This window comes from Numenius arquata, unplaced genomic scaffold, assembly GCF_964106895.1.
Source record: "Numenius arquata unplaced genomic scaffold, bNumArq3.hap1.1 HAP1_SCAFFOLD_1440, whole genome shotgun sequence".
NCBI lineage: Eukaryota > Metazoa > Chordata > Aves > Charadriiformes > Scolopacidae > Numenius > Numenius arquata.
The window spans coordinates 2320-18833 of NW_027415559.1; the positions used below are offsets into that span (position 1 = coordinate 2320).

General features: G+C 68.0%; 2 protein-coding genes across 2 annotated transcripts; one reads left to right on the top strand and one right to left on the bottom strand.

Moving 5' to 3' along the window:
• The first annotated feature begins 1108 nt into the window (after positions 1-1108).
• Positions 1109-4840, top strand: LOC141478791 (monocarboxylate transporter 13-like). Its single transcript, XM_074167769.1, has 5 exons — positions 1109-1152; positions 1823-2016; positions 2798-2941; positions 3393-4136; positions 4644-4840. Exons 1-5 carry the CDS (start codon positions 1109-1111, stop codon positions 4838-4840), a joined length of 1323 nt encoding a protein of 440 aa, XP_074023870.1.
• A 1039-nt stretch (positions 4841-5879) lies between these two features.
• Positions 5880-16175, bottom strand: LOC141478792 (arf-GAP with coiled-coil, ANK repeat and PH domain-containing protein 1-like; the record flags this gene model as incomplete). Its single annotated transcript, XM_074167770.1, is given in 19 exon segments — positions 5880-6094; positions 6767-6816; positions 6928-7038; positions 7910-8019; positions 8128-8322; positions 9113-9254; positions 9563-9657; positions 9765-9834; positions 10671-10876; positions 11354-11468; positions 12090-12118; positions 12120-12176; positions 12178-12192; positions 13037-13088; positions 13803-13915; positions 14598-14672; positions 15503-15556; positions 15558-15599; positions 16131-16175. Coding segments are annotated over 19 exon segments (1677 nt in total), but the record flags the coding sequence as incomplete, so codon positions are not given.
• Between the last annotated feature and the right edge of the window lie 339 nt (positions 16176-16514).

A 16514-nucleotide genomic window follows, 5' to 3' on the forward strand; every position in this document is an offset into this window, starting at 1 on the left:
CGGGGGGGCGTGGCCTCCCCTGCCCCCGCCCCCCCTCAACGAAGCCCCGCCCCCAACACGCCCTCTCCTTTTCCCTTCTCCCCCCCCCCCTTCTCCCCCCCCCCCCCCCAAGGCAAAATGAGGCAAAACCCGCCCGAATCGGGCAAACCAGCCCCCCCCCCCCCCCCCCAAAAAAAGGCACCCAGGCATCGGGGGACACCCCCCCCCCAAAAAAGGCACCCAGGCATCGGGGGACACCCCCCCAAAGGGATTTGGGACACCCCCCCCAAAGGGACCCAGGCGACCGGGACACACACACCACACCCCCCCCAAAAAGGGGACCCAGGGGTCCGGGGAGGGGGGGGGTTGGGGGGGGGCTGGGTGTGTTTTTTGGGGGAGGGGAGGGAAACCCCCCCCCCCCCCGTTACCTCCGTCCGCTCCCGCCGGCGCCGCCGCACGCGCTGGGAATCCCCCTTCCCGGCCTGCACCGCGCGGGAGGGGAGGGGCGGGGACGCAGCGTAGACGAGGAGCGTGATGACGCCACCGCCGCCATCTTGGGTGAGGGCAAAGCTAAGGGCGGGGGGGGGAAAGGGGGCGGGGTTTCTCTCTTTGACCGTAACCCCGCCCCCCCCCCGCCCCCCCCCCCTTTAAAAAAAAAAAAAAAAGGAATCCAGGAGGCCGGGGGGGGGCACCCCATCCCCCCCTCTCCTCAGTGCCCTTTGCCCGGGGTGGGGGGTGGATCATTAACCCAGGAGTCCGGGAGGCCCCCCCCCCCCCCCCCGGGTCCGGGTGACGCCCCCCCAACGAGGGGACTTCGCTCCCCCCGGTTTCCCCCTTCCCCCCCCCCGAGGCTGTCCCGACGCCGAACCAGGTAGAGACCGGGTCCGGACGCCTGGGACCCCCCCCCGGGTGCCTGGGACCCCCCGGATACCTGGGGACACACACACACACACCCCCCGCGTACCTGGGACCCCCCCCCGGATAACTGGGGACCCCCCCCGGGTGCCTGGGACCCCCCCCCCGGACGGCTGGGACCCCCCCCCGGGTGCATGGGGACCTCCTCGAACGCCTGGGACCCCCCCCCCGGATAACTGGGCCCCCCCCCCCGGTATCTGAGACACCCCCCGAGATGCCTGGGACACCCCCGGACGCCTGGGACCCCCCCCCGGATACGTGGGGACCCCCCCCGGGTGCCTGGGACCCCCCCCGGGTACCTGGGACACCCCCCCCCATGCCTGGGTCCCCTTTTTTTGCAGGCTCTTGGTCCCCCCCCCCGGACGCCTGGGCCCCCCCGGACGCCCTGTGACACCGCCCCCCCCCCTCGAACTCCTGGGTCCCCCCTGACCCCCTGTGACCCCCCCTCACCCCCTGAGACCCCCCCCAGACTCTCGTGACCCTGCCTCACATCTGGGTCCCCCTGACCCCGTGTGACCCCCCCTCACCCCCTGTGACACCCCCCCCTCACTCCTGTGACACACACACCCCCCCCCCGTACTCCTGGGTCCCCCCTGGGCCCCCTATGACCCCCACCCCCTGACACCCCCCTAATTCCTGAGTCCCCCCCCGAGCCCCTGAGACCCCCCCCAACCCCCTGTGACCCCCCCAGTTCCTGAGTGTCCCCCCCCGACCCCCTGTGACCCCCCCCAGTTCCTGAGTGTCCCCCCTCAAACTCCTGTGACCCCTCCCCCGACTCTGAGTGTTTCCCCCCCCCGACCCCCTGTGACCCCCCCTGACCCCCTGAGTGTTCCCCCCCCCCAAACTCCGTGGTTCCCCTTGACCCCCTGTGACCCCCCCCGACTCCCTGTGACACCCCCCCCTTAGTACTCCTGGGTCCCCCCCGGAGGCCGGGGTCCCCCCTGACCCCCCCGTGGGGGGGTTGGGGGGTGCTGGGGGGGGCCTTCCTGCAGTCGGCGCTGGTGTGCGGGGGGGTGCGGGCGCTGGGGCTCTGCCTCCGGCCGCTGGGGGGGGCCTTCGGGGCGGGGGCGGGGGCGGCCGCATGGGTGGGCTCCGCCCCCGTGGCTGCCCTCCAACTGGGGGGTGAGCGGACTGGGGGGCACTGGGAGGCACTGGGAGGGTCCCTATCCATCCCTCTGGGGTCCCCATTCTACCAGAGTGGGGCAATGGGGGGCACTGGGGGGCACTGGGAGGCACAGAGGGGGCACTGGGGGGGACTGGGGGGCACTGGGAGGGTCCCTAGCCACCCCTCTGGGGTCCCAGTCACACCAGTATGGGACAACGGGGGGAAATGAGGGGGAATGGGGGGCACTGGGAGGCACTGTGGGGGCACTGGGGTGGGCTGGGAGGCACTGGGAGGGTCCCTATCCACCCCTCTGGGGTCCCCATTCTACCAGTGTGGGGCAATGGGGGGGAATGTTGGGGACTGGGGGTCACTGGGAGGCACAGAGGGGTCACTGGGAGACACTGGGAGGCACTGGGAGGGCACTGGGAGGCACTGGGGAGCAGTGGGAGGGTCCCCATCCATCTCTCTGGGGTCCCAGTCACACCAGTGTGGGGCAGTGGGGGGGAATGGGGGCACTGGGAGCACTGGGACTGTCCCTCTCCGTCCCTCTGGGGTCGCGCTCCCACCAGTACTAGGGGTGGGGAGCTACTGGGGAGCACTGGGATTGCTCCTTTCCATACCTTTGGGTTCCCCATCCCACCAGTATGGACCACTGGGACCACTGGGATTGTCCCTACTTTTCACTATGGGGTCCCAAAATCCCCCCAGTAAGGGCCCCCTGGGATCACTGGGACACACACACACACACACACCCCGGCTCCCAGTCCTCCCAGTAAGCCCCAGTGGGGGCTGTTGCAGGGCCCCTGGGCAGCGCCCTCAGCACCCGCTTCGGCGCCCGCCCCGTGGCCATGGCCGGGGGGCTCCTCTCGGGCCTGGGGCTCTTCCTGGGGGCCTTCGCCACCCACATCACCCACCTCTACCTCAGCGTGGGGCTGCTGGCGGGTACGGAGCAGGGGCTGCTGGGAAACGGGGTGCCGGGGGTTGGGGGGGGGGCGGGGGGTGGTGTTGGGTCATCTAGAACGTGAGGGAGGGTCACCTAGAACAGGGCGGAGGGGTTGTGTCACCTAGAACGTGGGTGGGGGTGTCATCGGAGGGGCAAGAGGAGTTGGGTCACCTAGAACATGGGGGGTCACTTAGAACATGGGGGGGTCATTGGGTGAGGGATGGGGGGGAAGAGGGGTTGGGTCACCTAGAACATGGGGGGTCACCTAGAATGGGGGTGGGGGTGTCATTGGATGAGGGTGGGGCAAGACGGGTTGGGTCACCTAGATCATGGAGGGGTCACCCCACCCCATTGGCTGACCTAGAACCCCCCACCCCATTGGGCGACCTAGAACACTTCCCATTGGCCGGCCATACCCACGTGGTGTCCCCCCCCCATCTCTCCCCACAGGCCTGGGCTGGGCCTTGGTCTTCACGCCCTCCCTGGGGACCGTGGGCCGCTACTTCCCGGCCCGGCGAGCGCTGGCCACCGGGCTAGTGGTGTCGGGTGCCAGCGTCTCGGGACTGGCCCTGGGGCCACTGGTCCCTCTCCTCCTGGACACCTACGGTTGGCGGGGAGCCCTCCTCCTCCTGGCCGCCATCTCCTTCAACTTGGTGGCCGCCGGCGCCCTTCTCCGCCCCCTCCCCATCTCCAGCGAGCCCCCTGGGCCACCAAAGGATGGGCCTGGGCTAGTCCGGCTACTGCGCCACGGCCCTTTCCTCCGCTACGCCTTGGCCTTCGTCTTGGTGGACGCCGGCTACTACGTGCCCTTCGTCCACGGGGAGGCCCGGGCCCACGAGGTGGGGTGCGACGAGCACCGAGCCGGGCTAGTGATGGCGGCCATGGCGGCGGTGGACGGGGCGGGCCGGCTAGCTGCCGGTTGGCTAGCCGGCCGGCCGGCCACCCCATTACTGCGTCACCTCTTCACTTGGGTGGTGTTGACGGGGTTGACGTTGCTTCTCCTGCCCTTTGGGACCTCCTTCGGGGGGCTCCTGGCCTTGGCCTTGGCCTACGGGTTCTGCGCCGGAGCCCTCGTCCCCCTCCAGTTCTCGGGGGTGGCCGAGGTGGTGGGGGCCGGGCCACTGCTGGTCCACGCCATCGGCCTCATGCAGATGTTCGAGAGCTTCGGGTCGCTGCTGGGGGCGCCCTTTGCTGGTACGGAGGGGGCTGGGAGGGTTGGATGACCTAGAACCCACCATGGGGAGCACCCAGAGCCCAGTTGAGGGGGGTTTTCCCATCCCCCGGGGCTCTTTGGGTGGGGAACGGGTCTTGGTGGGGTTGGGTGACCTAGAACCCATCATGGGGGTGGCACCCAGGGCCTGGTTGGGGGTCACGTTTCCCATGCTCATGGCCCAATGGGTGATCAATGACTCGTGGTGGGGTTGGGTGACCTAGAACCCACCACAGGGGGCACCCAGGGCCTGTTTGGGGGTCACTGGTGGTCTCTGGGCAGGTTCTAGTTGAGGTTCCAGGTGTCCCGTTCCACATGTCCCTTCTCCCCCAACCCTTTGGAGTGGGTCTTGGGGCAGGTTCTTGAGGGAAGGTTGGGGGTTCCAGGTTCCTTTGCCCCCCCCCCCCCAGTGGTCTCTGGGCTGGTTCAGGAGGGGGAGGAGGGGGGGTGGGTTGGGGGGTTCTAGGTGCCCCAACGCTGCCATATTCCAGGTTGGCTGCGGGACATGACCGGGAACTTCACCATCTCCTTCCTTGTCGCCGGTGCCTTCCTCCTGGCTGGGAGCCTCCTCATCCTCACCCTCCCCGGCTTCTCCTGCTGTGCCCAGGGGGGTGGCAACAAAGAAAGGGGTCCCCCCCCGCCCCCCGACAGCCCTGAGCCCCGCCCTGTCCCCTCCGATCCGCTCTAGAACCGACCCGTCTTAAACCTTCTGCTCCCCACAAAGCTGGGGCCAGGGTCCCCTCCTTCTTTCGGCACCCGGGGAGGGGCGGGGTGGGGGGATGGGGGGGCGGAAGGAGGGTGCCACCATCCCCCCCTATCCCCCTCCAGGGGTGGGGATACCCCATTAATGCACAAGGTGATCTGGGTGACCCAATCAGGAGATGGTTCACATGAAAGATGGAGGGGTCAGTTCTAGGCAGCCCAACAGAGAGTCTTTGGGGGGGGCTTGGTTCTAGGCACCCCAACAAGGGTCCATTTGAGGGGGGGGCAGTTCTAGGTAGCCCGATAGAGACTCTTTTGGGGGAGGGGTTGGTTCTAGATAACCCAACTGGGGCCCATTTTGGGGGAGGGTGTCAGTTGTAGGTAGCCCAATAGAGAAATAGAGACTCTTTTGGCAGGGGTTCGTTCTAGATGACCCAACAAGAGCCCCATGGGGGGGTCAGTTCTAGGTACCCCAACTAGGACCCATTTGGAGGGGGGCATTTCTAGGTACCCCGAGGGTCCATTTTGGGGGTGGAGGGGGCAGTTCTAGGAACCTGAACCAGGGCTCATTGGGGGGGTACACAGTTCTAGATAGCGCAACAGGGACTCTTCTGGGGGTGCTTGGTTCTAGATGACCCAACCAGGGCCCATTTGGGGTCTGATTCGGGTGTGGGGGGGTGTGTGTGTCGGTTCTAGATGACCCAACCATTGTGGGGCGGGGTCCCTCTGTTTTAGGTACCCCAAATGGGGCTCACTGTGGGGTTGAGAAGTGGGTTCTAGATGACTCAACCACTTGGGTCAAGTTCTAGGTAACCCAAATGAGACCCATGGAGGGGACAGTTCTAGGTAACCCAAGAGGGGACCCATTGTGAGGAGGTGATCTGGGGTGGGGTGTCGGTTCTAGATGACCCAATAATTGGGGGGAGGTCGGTTCCAGGTACCCCAAGTGGGGCCCATTGGAGGGAGCCAATTTGGGGGGGGGGGGTGGTGGTGGGTTCTAGATGACCCAACCATTTGGGGGGGCTCAGTTCTAGACAAAGCTTTATTCTATTGGAAACTGCCCATAAGGGGGAGATGTGGCTTGGTCCTGAGGGGCGTGGCTTGGTCCGGGGGGGGCGTGGTCTGGTGGGGGGGCGGAGCTAGAGGGTGGTGTGTTTGTGGGGGGGACGTGCGAGTTTCTCGGGGTGGTCGGAGGCCATGAGGGAGATGTCACGGAAGATGTCGAGGTAGGTGTCGTCTCCTGGGGTGGGGAGGAGGAAAGGGGGAAGGGGGACACCCCAAAACTTGGGGACACCTCCCCAAAACCTCCATGGGGCCACCCCCAAAATTGGGCTGCTCCAAATAGAGCGACACCCACCACACACACTTGGAGAACCCCAAAAACAGGGAGCTCCCACCCACCCACATACCCCCCCCCCTCCAAGGACCCCCTCGAGGTCAGCCCAAATTCAGCCCCCCCCAAACTCATAGTGGGACCCCCCCAAATCCAAGGACACCCCCCCAAATCCAAGGACCTCCCCAAACCCGCTCCCTCTCCCCATCCCCAAGGACACCCCAATGTGGGACCCTCACCCCCGAGATCTTTCTCAGGACCCAAGAACCACCCCTGGACCCCCCTCAGCTCCCCCCCGATCCTCCTCGGGCCCCCCCAAATCCAGGGACCCCCCCCAACCCCTAGAGCCCCCCCAGATCCAACAAACCCCCCCCAAACACACTCCCCCCCCAACCCCAAAGACACCCCAAACTCGGGGATTCCTCCCCCCAGGTCCTTCTCAGAACCCAAGGACCCCCCAGAAACACACCCCCATGATCCTCCTCGGGCCCCCCCAAATCCAGGGGTATCCCAAAACCCCAGTGCCCCCCCCAAGTCCTAAACACCCCCCCCAACCCCTAGAGCCCCCCCAAAACCCACCGGTCTGCCCCTGGGCCACCTCCAGCTCCCGCATCTTGGCCAACCTCAGCCTGGGGAGGAGAAAAAGGGGGGGGGGAAGGGTAAGAAAAGGGGGGTGCCCCCACCCAAAGGTGCCCCCCCACACCCATGGGTGCCCCCCCGGGGGGGCGGGGGGGTCTCACAGGGTGACGATGTCGGCGTTGGTTGAGTCAATGGCGATGGTGAGGGGGTCCTTGCCCTCGGCATCCACCGCGTTGACGTCGGCCCCCCGCTTCAGGAAGAGGCAGGCCAGGCTGGAATTTGGGGGGGGGGAGGGCACACGACATTGAGGGTGACGTTGTCGGGGGGGGACACACATGGAGGGGACACAGGGATTTGGGGGTTCAGGGGAAACACAGACGGAGGGTTGTGGTCTCCCATCCAGGTACTGACCGGGGTGGAACCTGCTTAGCTTCCCGGTGGGAGTCACTGTGCTGGGGGTGGGTGTGTGTGTGTGTCCCCAGTTTGGGAGACCCTTGGGATATTGGGGGGGGGGGGAGGGAATTGCACCCCTAAAAGGGAATAGGGAGCCCCCCCCAAGGAATAGGGACCTCCCCCCAAAGGGAACAGGGGCTCCCCAAAAGGCGATAGATACCCCCAAAAGGGAATAGGAACCCCTCACAAGGGAACAAGGGGGAATAAGGACCCCCCAAAAGGGAATAGGAAGCCCCCCCAAAGGCAATAGGGACCCCCCCAAAGGAATAGGGACACCCCACAAGGGAAAAAGGACCCCTCAAAAGGGAATAAGGACCCCCGCCCCCAAGGAAATAGGGACCCCCAAAAGGGAACAGGAGCACCCCCAAAAGGGAATAGGAACCCCCTCCAAAAGCAATAGATACCCCCCTAAAGGGAATAGAGACCTCCCAAAAGGGAACAGGGACCCTCCCAAGGGAGTAGAGCCCCCCTCAAAAAAAAAAAAGGGGGGCATATTCCCCCCCCCCCCAAAAACGAACCGGTCAAGTCACCCATCCAGGCACTGCCCAGGGCAGACCCTACTTAGCTTCCCCCAGTGGCCGCTCTAGGGTGGGACGCCTCCACCATTGATGAAATAAGGGGGTTCTGGAGGGGTGTGGTGCTGTTCCTTCCCCCCCCCCCCCACTTCCCAGTACGGCTACTGGGACGCACCCAGTGTAACCCAGTATGGTGGCGTGGTGCAGCGGCCCCCTCCCGCGACTGTCGCTCTGGTTGACGCTGGCTCCGTTCTGCAGCAGGAACTCGCAGGCCAGGAGAGAATTCTTGGATGGGGAGGAGGGGGGAGACGCACACACACAATTGGGGGGGGGGGTGTGGGGTGTCGTCGTCCCCCCCAGCACCCGTGGGTGCCCCCCCCCCCCAAAATTTACCGCGGCCACAGCTTGCAGCAGGGGGGTCCGGTTGTCCTCGGCGGTGTTGACCCAGCCGGGGTCAGCCCCGTGGGCCAGCGCGTCGGCCATGGTGGGCAAGCGGCGGTGCTGGGCGGCCCAGTAGAGCAGAGCCCCCGGGTGCAGGTTGGGGGGGCCCTCGGAGTCCAGATGATCTGGAGGAGGGGCTTCAGGCCACTCCCACCTCACCCAAGCCACGCCCCCCCAGCATTTGGCTCCCTCCCCCCCTTTAAAAGCCTCCCCCCCCCCAAGGCACTGGTAGGCCTTAAGCCCCGCCCACAGGGCTGGGAGGCCATGCCCACCAGGACAGACCCCACCCACAGGGCATAAGCCACACCCACAAGGTATAAGGCCCGCCCCCTCCTTGGTTAAGCCACGCCCCCCCACGTGATGGCAACGCCCCCTGAAGCAACAGAGACCACGCCCCCTGTCACAGACCACACCCTTTCCACATAAGCCCCGCCCTCTTTATGTCAGCCCCGCCCCAATCCTAAGCCCCACCCATTGCCATAAGCCCCGCCTGCCATTGGCCAGCCACCCTGAAAGGCTCAACCCACTGCTAAGCCCCGCCCCCCACAAGCCCCACCCTGTGATAAGCCACGCCCCTTTATAGCAAACCCCGTGGAAGCCACGCCCCTCAGCATGAGGGCCCTGCCCCTCCACTGTAAGCCACGCCCCCTTGGTGGGAAGGCACCGCCCAATCATAACCCCGCCTTCCACAAGCTCCACCCATCCACCCCAAGCCCCGCCCCTCCACCACAAGCCCCGCCCCTTCCAGAGGCCCTGCCCCTCCATGAGGCCCCACCCCTCCACCATAACCCCCGCCTCTCCACCCCAAGCCCCGCCCCTCCACCATAAGCCCCGCCCCTTCCTGAGCCCCCACCCTTCCCACAAGCCCCTCCCCTCCTCAAGGCCCCTCCCTGAGGGCTCACTCCTCCCCAAGCCCCGCCCCTCCCTGAGGCCCCACCCCTCCCTACCGGGGGCGTGGTGGCCGCGGGGGGGCGTGGCCCGGGCGGGGGGGGCGTGGCCTGCCCCCACCCCCCCCCGGGAGCCTGGTGACAAATTTCTTCTCCACATACTTGGCCCGGATCCAGTCCTCCCGCTGCGCCCTGGATTGGGGGGGGGGAATTTGGGGGGGGTCCGGGGGGGGCTCTAGGGGGGGGTGGGTGTCCTCCCTCCCGCTGTGCCCTGGATTGGGGGGGGGGGGAATTGGGGGGGGGGCCGGGGGGTCTGGGGAGGTCCTGGGGGGGGGCCGGGGGAGGGGGGGGTCTGGGGGTGTTAGGGGGGGTCCTGGTGGGGGTGAGAGGCGTCCTCCTGCTGCACACTGGTTTGGGGGGGGATTTGTGGGGGGGTCCGGGGGGGGGGGGCGCTTTTGGGGGTGCAATAATTGGGGGGGGGGGGGGGGGGGGTGTCTCACCTGGGGCAGCCGGGGGGGGGTCTCTTCACCCCCATCTCCTCCACCCGGGCTTCGTAGATGCGGTTCAGGGTGCTGTTCCCCAGCTCGCACATCAACTGGGGGAGGGGGGGATTTGGGGGGGGGGACGGGGGACACCCCCAGAGTGTCATTTGGGGGGGGAGGGCACCCCCCCCTCCCAACCCCTCCCAGTTCTCCCAGTTACCTTCACCAGTTCAGGCTCCCAGGAGTCCAGCGTCAGCGAGCGCACCTTGGAGAAGTGGACCCCCAGGCTCCTGGGGGGGCGGGGGGGGGATTTTGGGGGGGTCAGGGGGGGTCCTGAGGGTCTTGGGGGGGGGGAGGGCTCTGAAGGTCTCTGGGAGGGGTGTTGGGAGACATCGGGGGGTCTCTGAGGGTCCTGGGGGCGTCCCTGGGGGGGGGGTGGGGGGGTGTCTCTGTGGGTTCTGGGGGGCCCTGATGGTCCTTTGGGGGGGACTGGGGGGGTCCTGGGGGGGCTGTGAAGGTCCCTGGGGGGGTCTTGGGGGGCACTGGGGCTGCCTGAGGGTCCTGGGGGGTTCTGCAGTTTCCTGGGGGGGGGGGGGGGGGGGCTCTGAGGGTCTCAGGGAGGGTCTTAGGGGGTTCTGGGGGGGTCTTGGGGGGCTCTGGGGGGTCCCTGGGGGAGCCTTGAGGGACCTTTAGGTTCCTTGGGGGATCTCGGGGTGCCCGGGGGGGGTCCGGGAGAGGCCGGGGGGGGTATTTTGGGGTCCCCTGGGTTTTGGGGTGCCCCCATGGATTTTGGGGTGCCCTTTTAGATGCTGAATCCCTCGGAGACCTTGAGAGGCCTTTGGTGGGGGGAGTTTTTGGGGGCGCGGGGGGGGGGGCCAGGGGGTTGTTTTGGGATCCCCTGAAGATTTTGGGGTCCGCTAAGGATTTTAGGGTGCCCTCATCTAATTTTGGGGTGCCCCCGGGGATTTCGGGATCCCTGGATGAAGAGGATGACGCTGCATCTGGGAGACCTCGGGGAGATCTCGGGGAGGGGGGGGGAAGTTTTGGGGTGCCCTTGGGGGGGGGGATTTGGGGTTGGGGGGGGGGTTTTGGGGGGGTGCCCTGTATTTTTTGGGGGTGCCCTCACCGGTGGATGCCGGAGCACTGGATGCAGAGGGTGATGCCCAGGTTGACGCTGGCCCAGGCGGGGGCCCCCTCCCCGCAGTCGCAGCAGCTCCCGTTCCCCTCCAGCCCCAGCACCGTCTCCTGAACCCCCAGTTCTTGGGGGGGGGGGGCCCCCCCTCCTTCACCCCCCCGAAAACTCCGACACCCCGATAACGATCCTTGGGGGGGCTGGGGGGGGGGAGAATGGGGAGGGAGGGGGTCAGATTTGGGGATCCTCCCTCCCCCCCCCCCCCCCCCCCAGGAGTCCCCCCATTTCTCACCCATAGAAGTTTTTTGGGGGTCCCCGATCTCCCCCCCCCCCCGAGAGTTTTTGGGGTCCCCGATTCCTCCCCCAGGAAATTTTTGGAGGTCCCCGACCCCCCCCCCCAAGAGAATTTTGGGGGTGCCCCCCCCGTGGGAATTTTGGGGGTCCCCGATTCCCCCCCTGAGGGGTGTTGGGGGGCCGTGGGGGGGTGTTGGGGTACGCACCATCCCAGGAGGGGTCGGGGGGGTCGGGGGGGGGGTTTGGGGTACGCACCATGCCGGGGGGGTCGGGGGGGAGCCGCAGGGGGGTTTTGGGGTACGCACCATGCCGGGGGGGTCAGGGGGGGGTTTTCGGGTATGCACCATGCCGGGGGGGTCAGGGGGGGGTTTTGGGGTATGCACCATGCCGGGGGGGTCCCGGGGGGGCCCCCGGGTGAAGGCGGAGGCGATGCTGCTCTGGACGGCGCTGAGCCAGGCCCGTTGCTGCCCCGCGGAGTCGGCCTGAAGCACACAGGACCTGGGGGTACGGGGGGGTCAGGGGGGGCACGGGGATACGGGGGGGGTCGGGGGGGGTCAGGGGGCTTGGTGGAGATGGGGGTCAGGGGATGGGGGGGGTGGGGATGGGAGGACGCGGGGACAGGGGAACACGGAGGGGGGACGTGGGGGTTGGGGGGGCCCCTGGGGGGGTCGAGGGGGGGGGGATATCTGGGGGGATCAAGGGGACACGGGGTTTGAGGGGGGGGGGGCAGGGGGGTTTTGGGGTTCCCCCCCCGTTTTGGGGGTCCCGTGGGGGGCGGGTTGGAGTTGCTGGGGGGGGGGGGGGGGTTCTCTGGGGTTATTGAAGGATTTGGGGGGAGATTTTGGAGCCCCCCACATTGGTGGTTGGGAGGGAGTTTTTGGGGCTCCCCCCCGTTTTTTAGGGTCCCCCCCCCGGATTTTGGGGGTCCCACCCAGATTTTGGGGTCTCCCCCCGGATTTTCCTTCCCCCCCCCCCGAGGGTTTTGTGGTCACTTGGGGGTTCCCCAGGGTTATTGAAGGATTTTGGGGGAGATTTTGGAGCCCCCCTCCCCCCCCCGGATTTTAGGGTGTCCCCCCCGGGTTTTGGGGTGTCCCCCCCCCCCAGTTTTGGGGCGCTCACTTGGAGGGGGACAGGACCTCGAAGCAGAAAGCGTCGCTCGAGGTCGGGGCAGGGTCTGACGCTGCAGAGACGAAGATCCTCCACCACCCACCGTGGGGGGGTCCTGGGGGGGGAGGGGGAACAGGGGGGCACCCCCAAATCTCAGCCCCCTCATCCCCAAACCCCCACCCCCCCCCCCTCAAATCTGCCTCCCCCCAAATTCGAACCCCAAATGTGCCCCCCCCCCCCCAAATGCCCTCCCAAACTTGGACACACACCCCCCCCCTCCCAATCTGCACCCCCCCCGAAGGACCCCCCCCAAAACTGCCCCCTAAAATCTACCCCCCATCTGATCTCCAGAAAATGCCCCACCCCCAAGTGCCCCCCCGAAAACCCGACCCCCCCAATTCAGCCCCCCCCAAAGGGCTCCCCCAAAACCAACCCCCCCATAGTGGTTCCCCCAAATCTGCCCCCCCACAGAGTGACCCCGCAAAAACCAGCTCCTTCCAATTCAGCCCCCCCCCAAAAAAGGGCCCCCCAAAACCAGCCACGCCCACCCCCGGGGCCCCCCCCAATCCCTCGCCCCCCCCACCTCGGGCCCCCCCAAACCCTTCCCCCCACCCCGAGCCTTCCCAAACGCACTCACCCCCCCCCCCCCGGCGCCCCCCCAAAATCCACTCACACCCCCCCCCAGACCCCCCAACCCCCCCCCCCCCTTTTGTCAGGGCCCCCCCAATCTGCTCCCCCCCTTTGGGGCCCCCCCAAACCCCTTTCCCCCTTCAGAGCCCCCTCAATCCTTTCCCCCCCCCCCCCCCCCGGAGCCCCCCCAAACCTGCTCACCCCCCCCAGACCCTCCAAGCCCCCCCCCCGAGCCCCTCCAAATCCTCTCTCTCCTTTCAGGCTCTCCCCACCCCCTTTCCCCCCCCCCCCCGGGGCCCCCCCAAACCCGCCCCCCCCCCCCCCCTCACCCGCGCCCGTTTGAGATAAACCAGTTGGTTGCTCTGGATGGAAAACCAGCGCCTGGGGGGGGGGGGGGAAATGGGGGGGTCAGGGGGGACCCCAAAACGCTCCGGGGGAAGGGGGGGGGGGACCCCAAACCCCCCCTGGGAAATGGGGGGGTCAGGAGGGGACCCCAAAACCCTCGGGGGAAAGGGGGGGGGACCCCAAAACCCCCCTGGGAAACGGGGGGAGTCAGGAGGGGACCCCAAAAATTTCTGGGGGAAATGGAGGGGGGGGGTTGGGGGTGTGGGAGGGGGGTTTTGGGGTCCGGGAGCTGGGGGGGGGGGTTGGGGTCCGGGGGGGCGGGGTTTGGGGTGTAGGGGTGGGGGGCTGGGAGGGTCCGGGGGGATATTTTTGGAGTTGGGGGTGGGGGGTTGGGTGTGGGGGTGTTTGGGGGCACTGGGGGAGTATTTTTGGGGTTCAGGGGGGGTATTTTGGGGTCTGGGGGGGTCTGGGGGGTAGGGTGTTTGGGGGCATTTGGGGAGTATTTTTGGGGTCTGGGGGGGGGTTGGGGGGTCCGAGGGGGTATTTTGGGGTCCCGGGGGGGTATTTTGGGGTTCGGGGGGGTTGGGGGGTCCGAGGGGTTATTTGGGGTCCGGGGGGGTATTTTGGGGTTCGGGGGGTTGGGGGTCCGAGGGGGTATTTTGGGGTCCGGGGGGGGGGTTGGGGGGTCCCGAGGGGTTATTTTGGGGTCCGGGGGGGGGTATTTTGGGGTCCGGGGGGGGCGGGGGGTACCGGCTCCAGGTGCGGAAGGCGTTGCTGGCTCTCTTGTAGAGATACCCCTCCATGGGGGGGGCCCCCGGCCCCGCCTCCCGCGAGGCCCCGCCCACCGTCTCCTGTGATAGGTCCTGGAGGAGCTGCCCGTCAGCCTGGGCCACGCCCCCTCCGCCCTGACCCCGCCCCCATCCCGCCCTGGCCACACCCCCTCAGGCCTGGCCAAGCCCCTCCTCCAGTCTGGGGGGGGGCTGCCTCTCTGCTAAAGCCCCGCCCCCAGCATGTCAATCAAATATTGGCCCTGCCCCCTCCCTGCTGCTGATTGGTCTCAGCCCCTCCCACCTGCCCCGCCCCCTTGGATCTGGCTCCGCCCCCCCGAGCCCAGACCACACCCCCAATGCCGCAAGGCCACGCCCCCTGAGCTTTTTGCCCCTCCTGTGTTTGGGCTCTGGCCACGCCCCGCGAGCTTTGACCACGCCCATTTGGGGTAACCACGCCCCCTTGCTCAAGCCACGCCCCCCAGCCCCATCCAAAGCCCCTTTGATGCATCGCCCCCCCTCCCCCCTTTGGGCGCAGGCCCCGCCCCCCCGGGCTTTGACCACGCCCCTTGAGTTTAGCCACGCCCCTTGACTTTAGCCACGCCCCCTCGTGTCCTGACCACGCCCCCTGGCTCAAGCCACGCCCACCCACCCCTACCAAAGCCCCTTTGGTGCTCCCCCGCCCCCCCGCCTTTGGGCTCAGGTCCTGCCCCTCCCGGGCTTTGACCCCACCCCCTGGGGTTTTGACCACGCCCCTTTCTGCCCTGGCCCCGCCCACCTGCTGCATCAGCAGGGCGTGGCGCTGCTCCATCTCCCGCTGCCGCCGGGCCCCCTCCAGCACCAACTGGTCCAGCTGCGGGAACCCCCCCGGATTCCTGGGTCCCCCCCCGAACGCCTGGGACACCCCCCCCCCCCGAACACCTGGGACCCCCCTGCAAATGTCTGGGTCCCCCCAAAATGCCTGGGTCCCCCCCCCAAATACCTGGGTCTCCCCTGAACGCCTGTGACCCCCCCAAACATGCCAAATGGACCCCCCCCTAAAACGTCTGGGTTCCCCCCGAACGCCTGGGATCCCCCCCCAAATGCCTGGGGGTCGTCGTCCCCCCCCCATATACCTCAGTCCCCCCAGGGATACTCTGACACACACCCCCCCCCCCCGCCATGGGTCTGTGGGGAGTGGGGGGGAGGACGCCTGGGTCCCCTGGGAAAAGGGGGGGGGTCCCGGGGGGGAGTCCCACCTGGATGCCTGGGTACTTTTGGGAGGTTTTGGGGGGGGGGGGGACGGGACAGGGACATCCTGGTCCCCCTGGGGGGTAGTGGAGTGGGGGGGGGGGGGGTCCCTTGGGTGGGGGTTGGGGTCCCCTGGGGTGGGTGGGGGGCCCTGGGTGGGGGTTGGGGTCCCTCCCAGATGCCTGGGTCCCCTGGGGAGGGTCCCTTGGGGGTTGGGGGGTCCCCTAGGGGGGGGGGGGAGGGTGTCTCCCTGGGGGGGGGGGGGGGTCCTTCCCGGGTCCCCTGGGTGGTGGTTGGGGGGGGGACCCTCGGGGGAGGATGGGGGTCCCTGGGGTGCCTCGGTGTGGGGGTGGTCCCTGGATGCTTGGGTCTCCATGGGGGGGGGGTGGAGTGGGGGTGGGAGGGGTCCCTTGGGGGGTGGGGTTCCCCCCCCCCGGATGCCTGGGTCCCCACCTGCGCCCCCAGTTGCCCCCGATACTGCTGGGTGCTGGTGGCCCCACGGTGGCCCCCGGCTGAAGAAGGCGGCTTGGGCTTCCAGCAGGGCCAGCACCTGGCGGGGGGGGGTGTCAATCTGCCCCCCCCTGCCCCCCCCTCAGGGGAGCCCCAGACCCCTCCCCCTGCCCCCTTGCCAGACCCCCAAAACACCCAAGGAACCCCCCCCCTCCCCCCAAAGTTCTTAATGCCCCCCCAAAGTCGCCCTGGTGGCACCCAGATCCCCAAGATACACACACACCCCCCCCAGGGACCCCCAGCCCCCCCCTTTGGGCCCCCTGGACCCCCCCAAAACCCTCCTAACTCCCCCCCCCCCAGACCCCTCAAAACCTCCTCAGGGACCCCCAAGACCCCTCACCCCCCTCAGGAACCCCCCAAAATCCCTGAACCCCCGTCCCCCCCCAGGGTCCCCTCAAGACCCCCCACCACCACCCCCCCCCGGGACACCCCCAACCCCCCCAGAAACCCCCTCAAGACTCCCCCACCCCCCCCCAGGAACCCCCGCCCCCCCCCCCCCCCCAACCCTTCAAGACCCCTCAGGGACCCCCAAGACCCCTCAGCCCCTCCCAGGGACCCCCCCCAAACTCACAAACTGGAGAATCTCCGTCTTCTTCTTGTCCTGGATCACATTGATCTTGGGGGTGGTGCAGAAGGTTGAGGGGGGGGTGTGCCCTGGCCCCGCCCCCCCGAGCTCCGCCCTCTTAAGCTCCGCCCACCCAGCCTCCACCCCCTCAAACCCACCACCCTCGCAAAGCCACGCCCCCTGCCTCCCCATTCAATCCCTCCCCCCAGCCCCACCCCACCCCTCCAAGAAGCCCCACCCCTTCCCCAAGCCCCGCCCCCCCTGCAGCATGTAGTCCCGCCCCAAACACCACACCCCCTTTAAGCCACGCCCCCTCCAGCCCCATTCAATCCCTCCCCAGCCTCCCCAGCCCCTCCAAGAAGCCCTGCCCCCTCAAGCCCCGCCCCCTCC

Coding starts and splice junctions, on each gene's coding strand:
- LOC141478791 (XM_074167769.1), top strand. CDS start 1,109: ATGCCTGGGACACCCCCGGACGCCTGGGACCCCCCCCCGGATAC. Junction 1,153..1,822: donor TGGGACCCCCCCCCGGATAC/GTGGGGACCCCC, acceptor TCCCCCCCGGAG/GCCGGGGTCCCCCCTGACCC. Junction 2,017..2,797: donor GGCTGCCCTCCAACTGGGGG/GTGAGCGGACTG, acceptor GGGCTGTTGCAG/GGCCCCTGGGCAGCGCCCTC.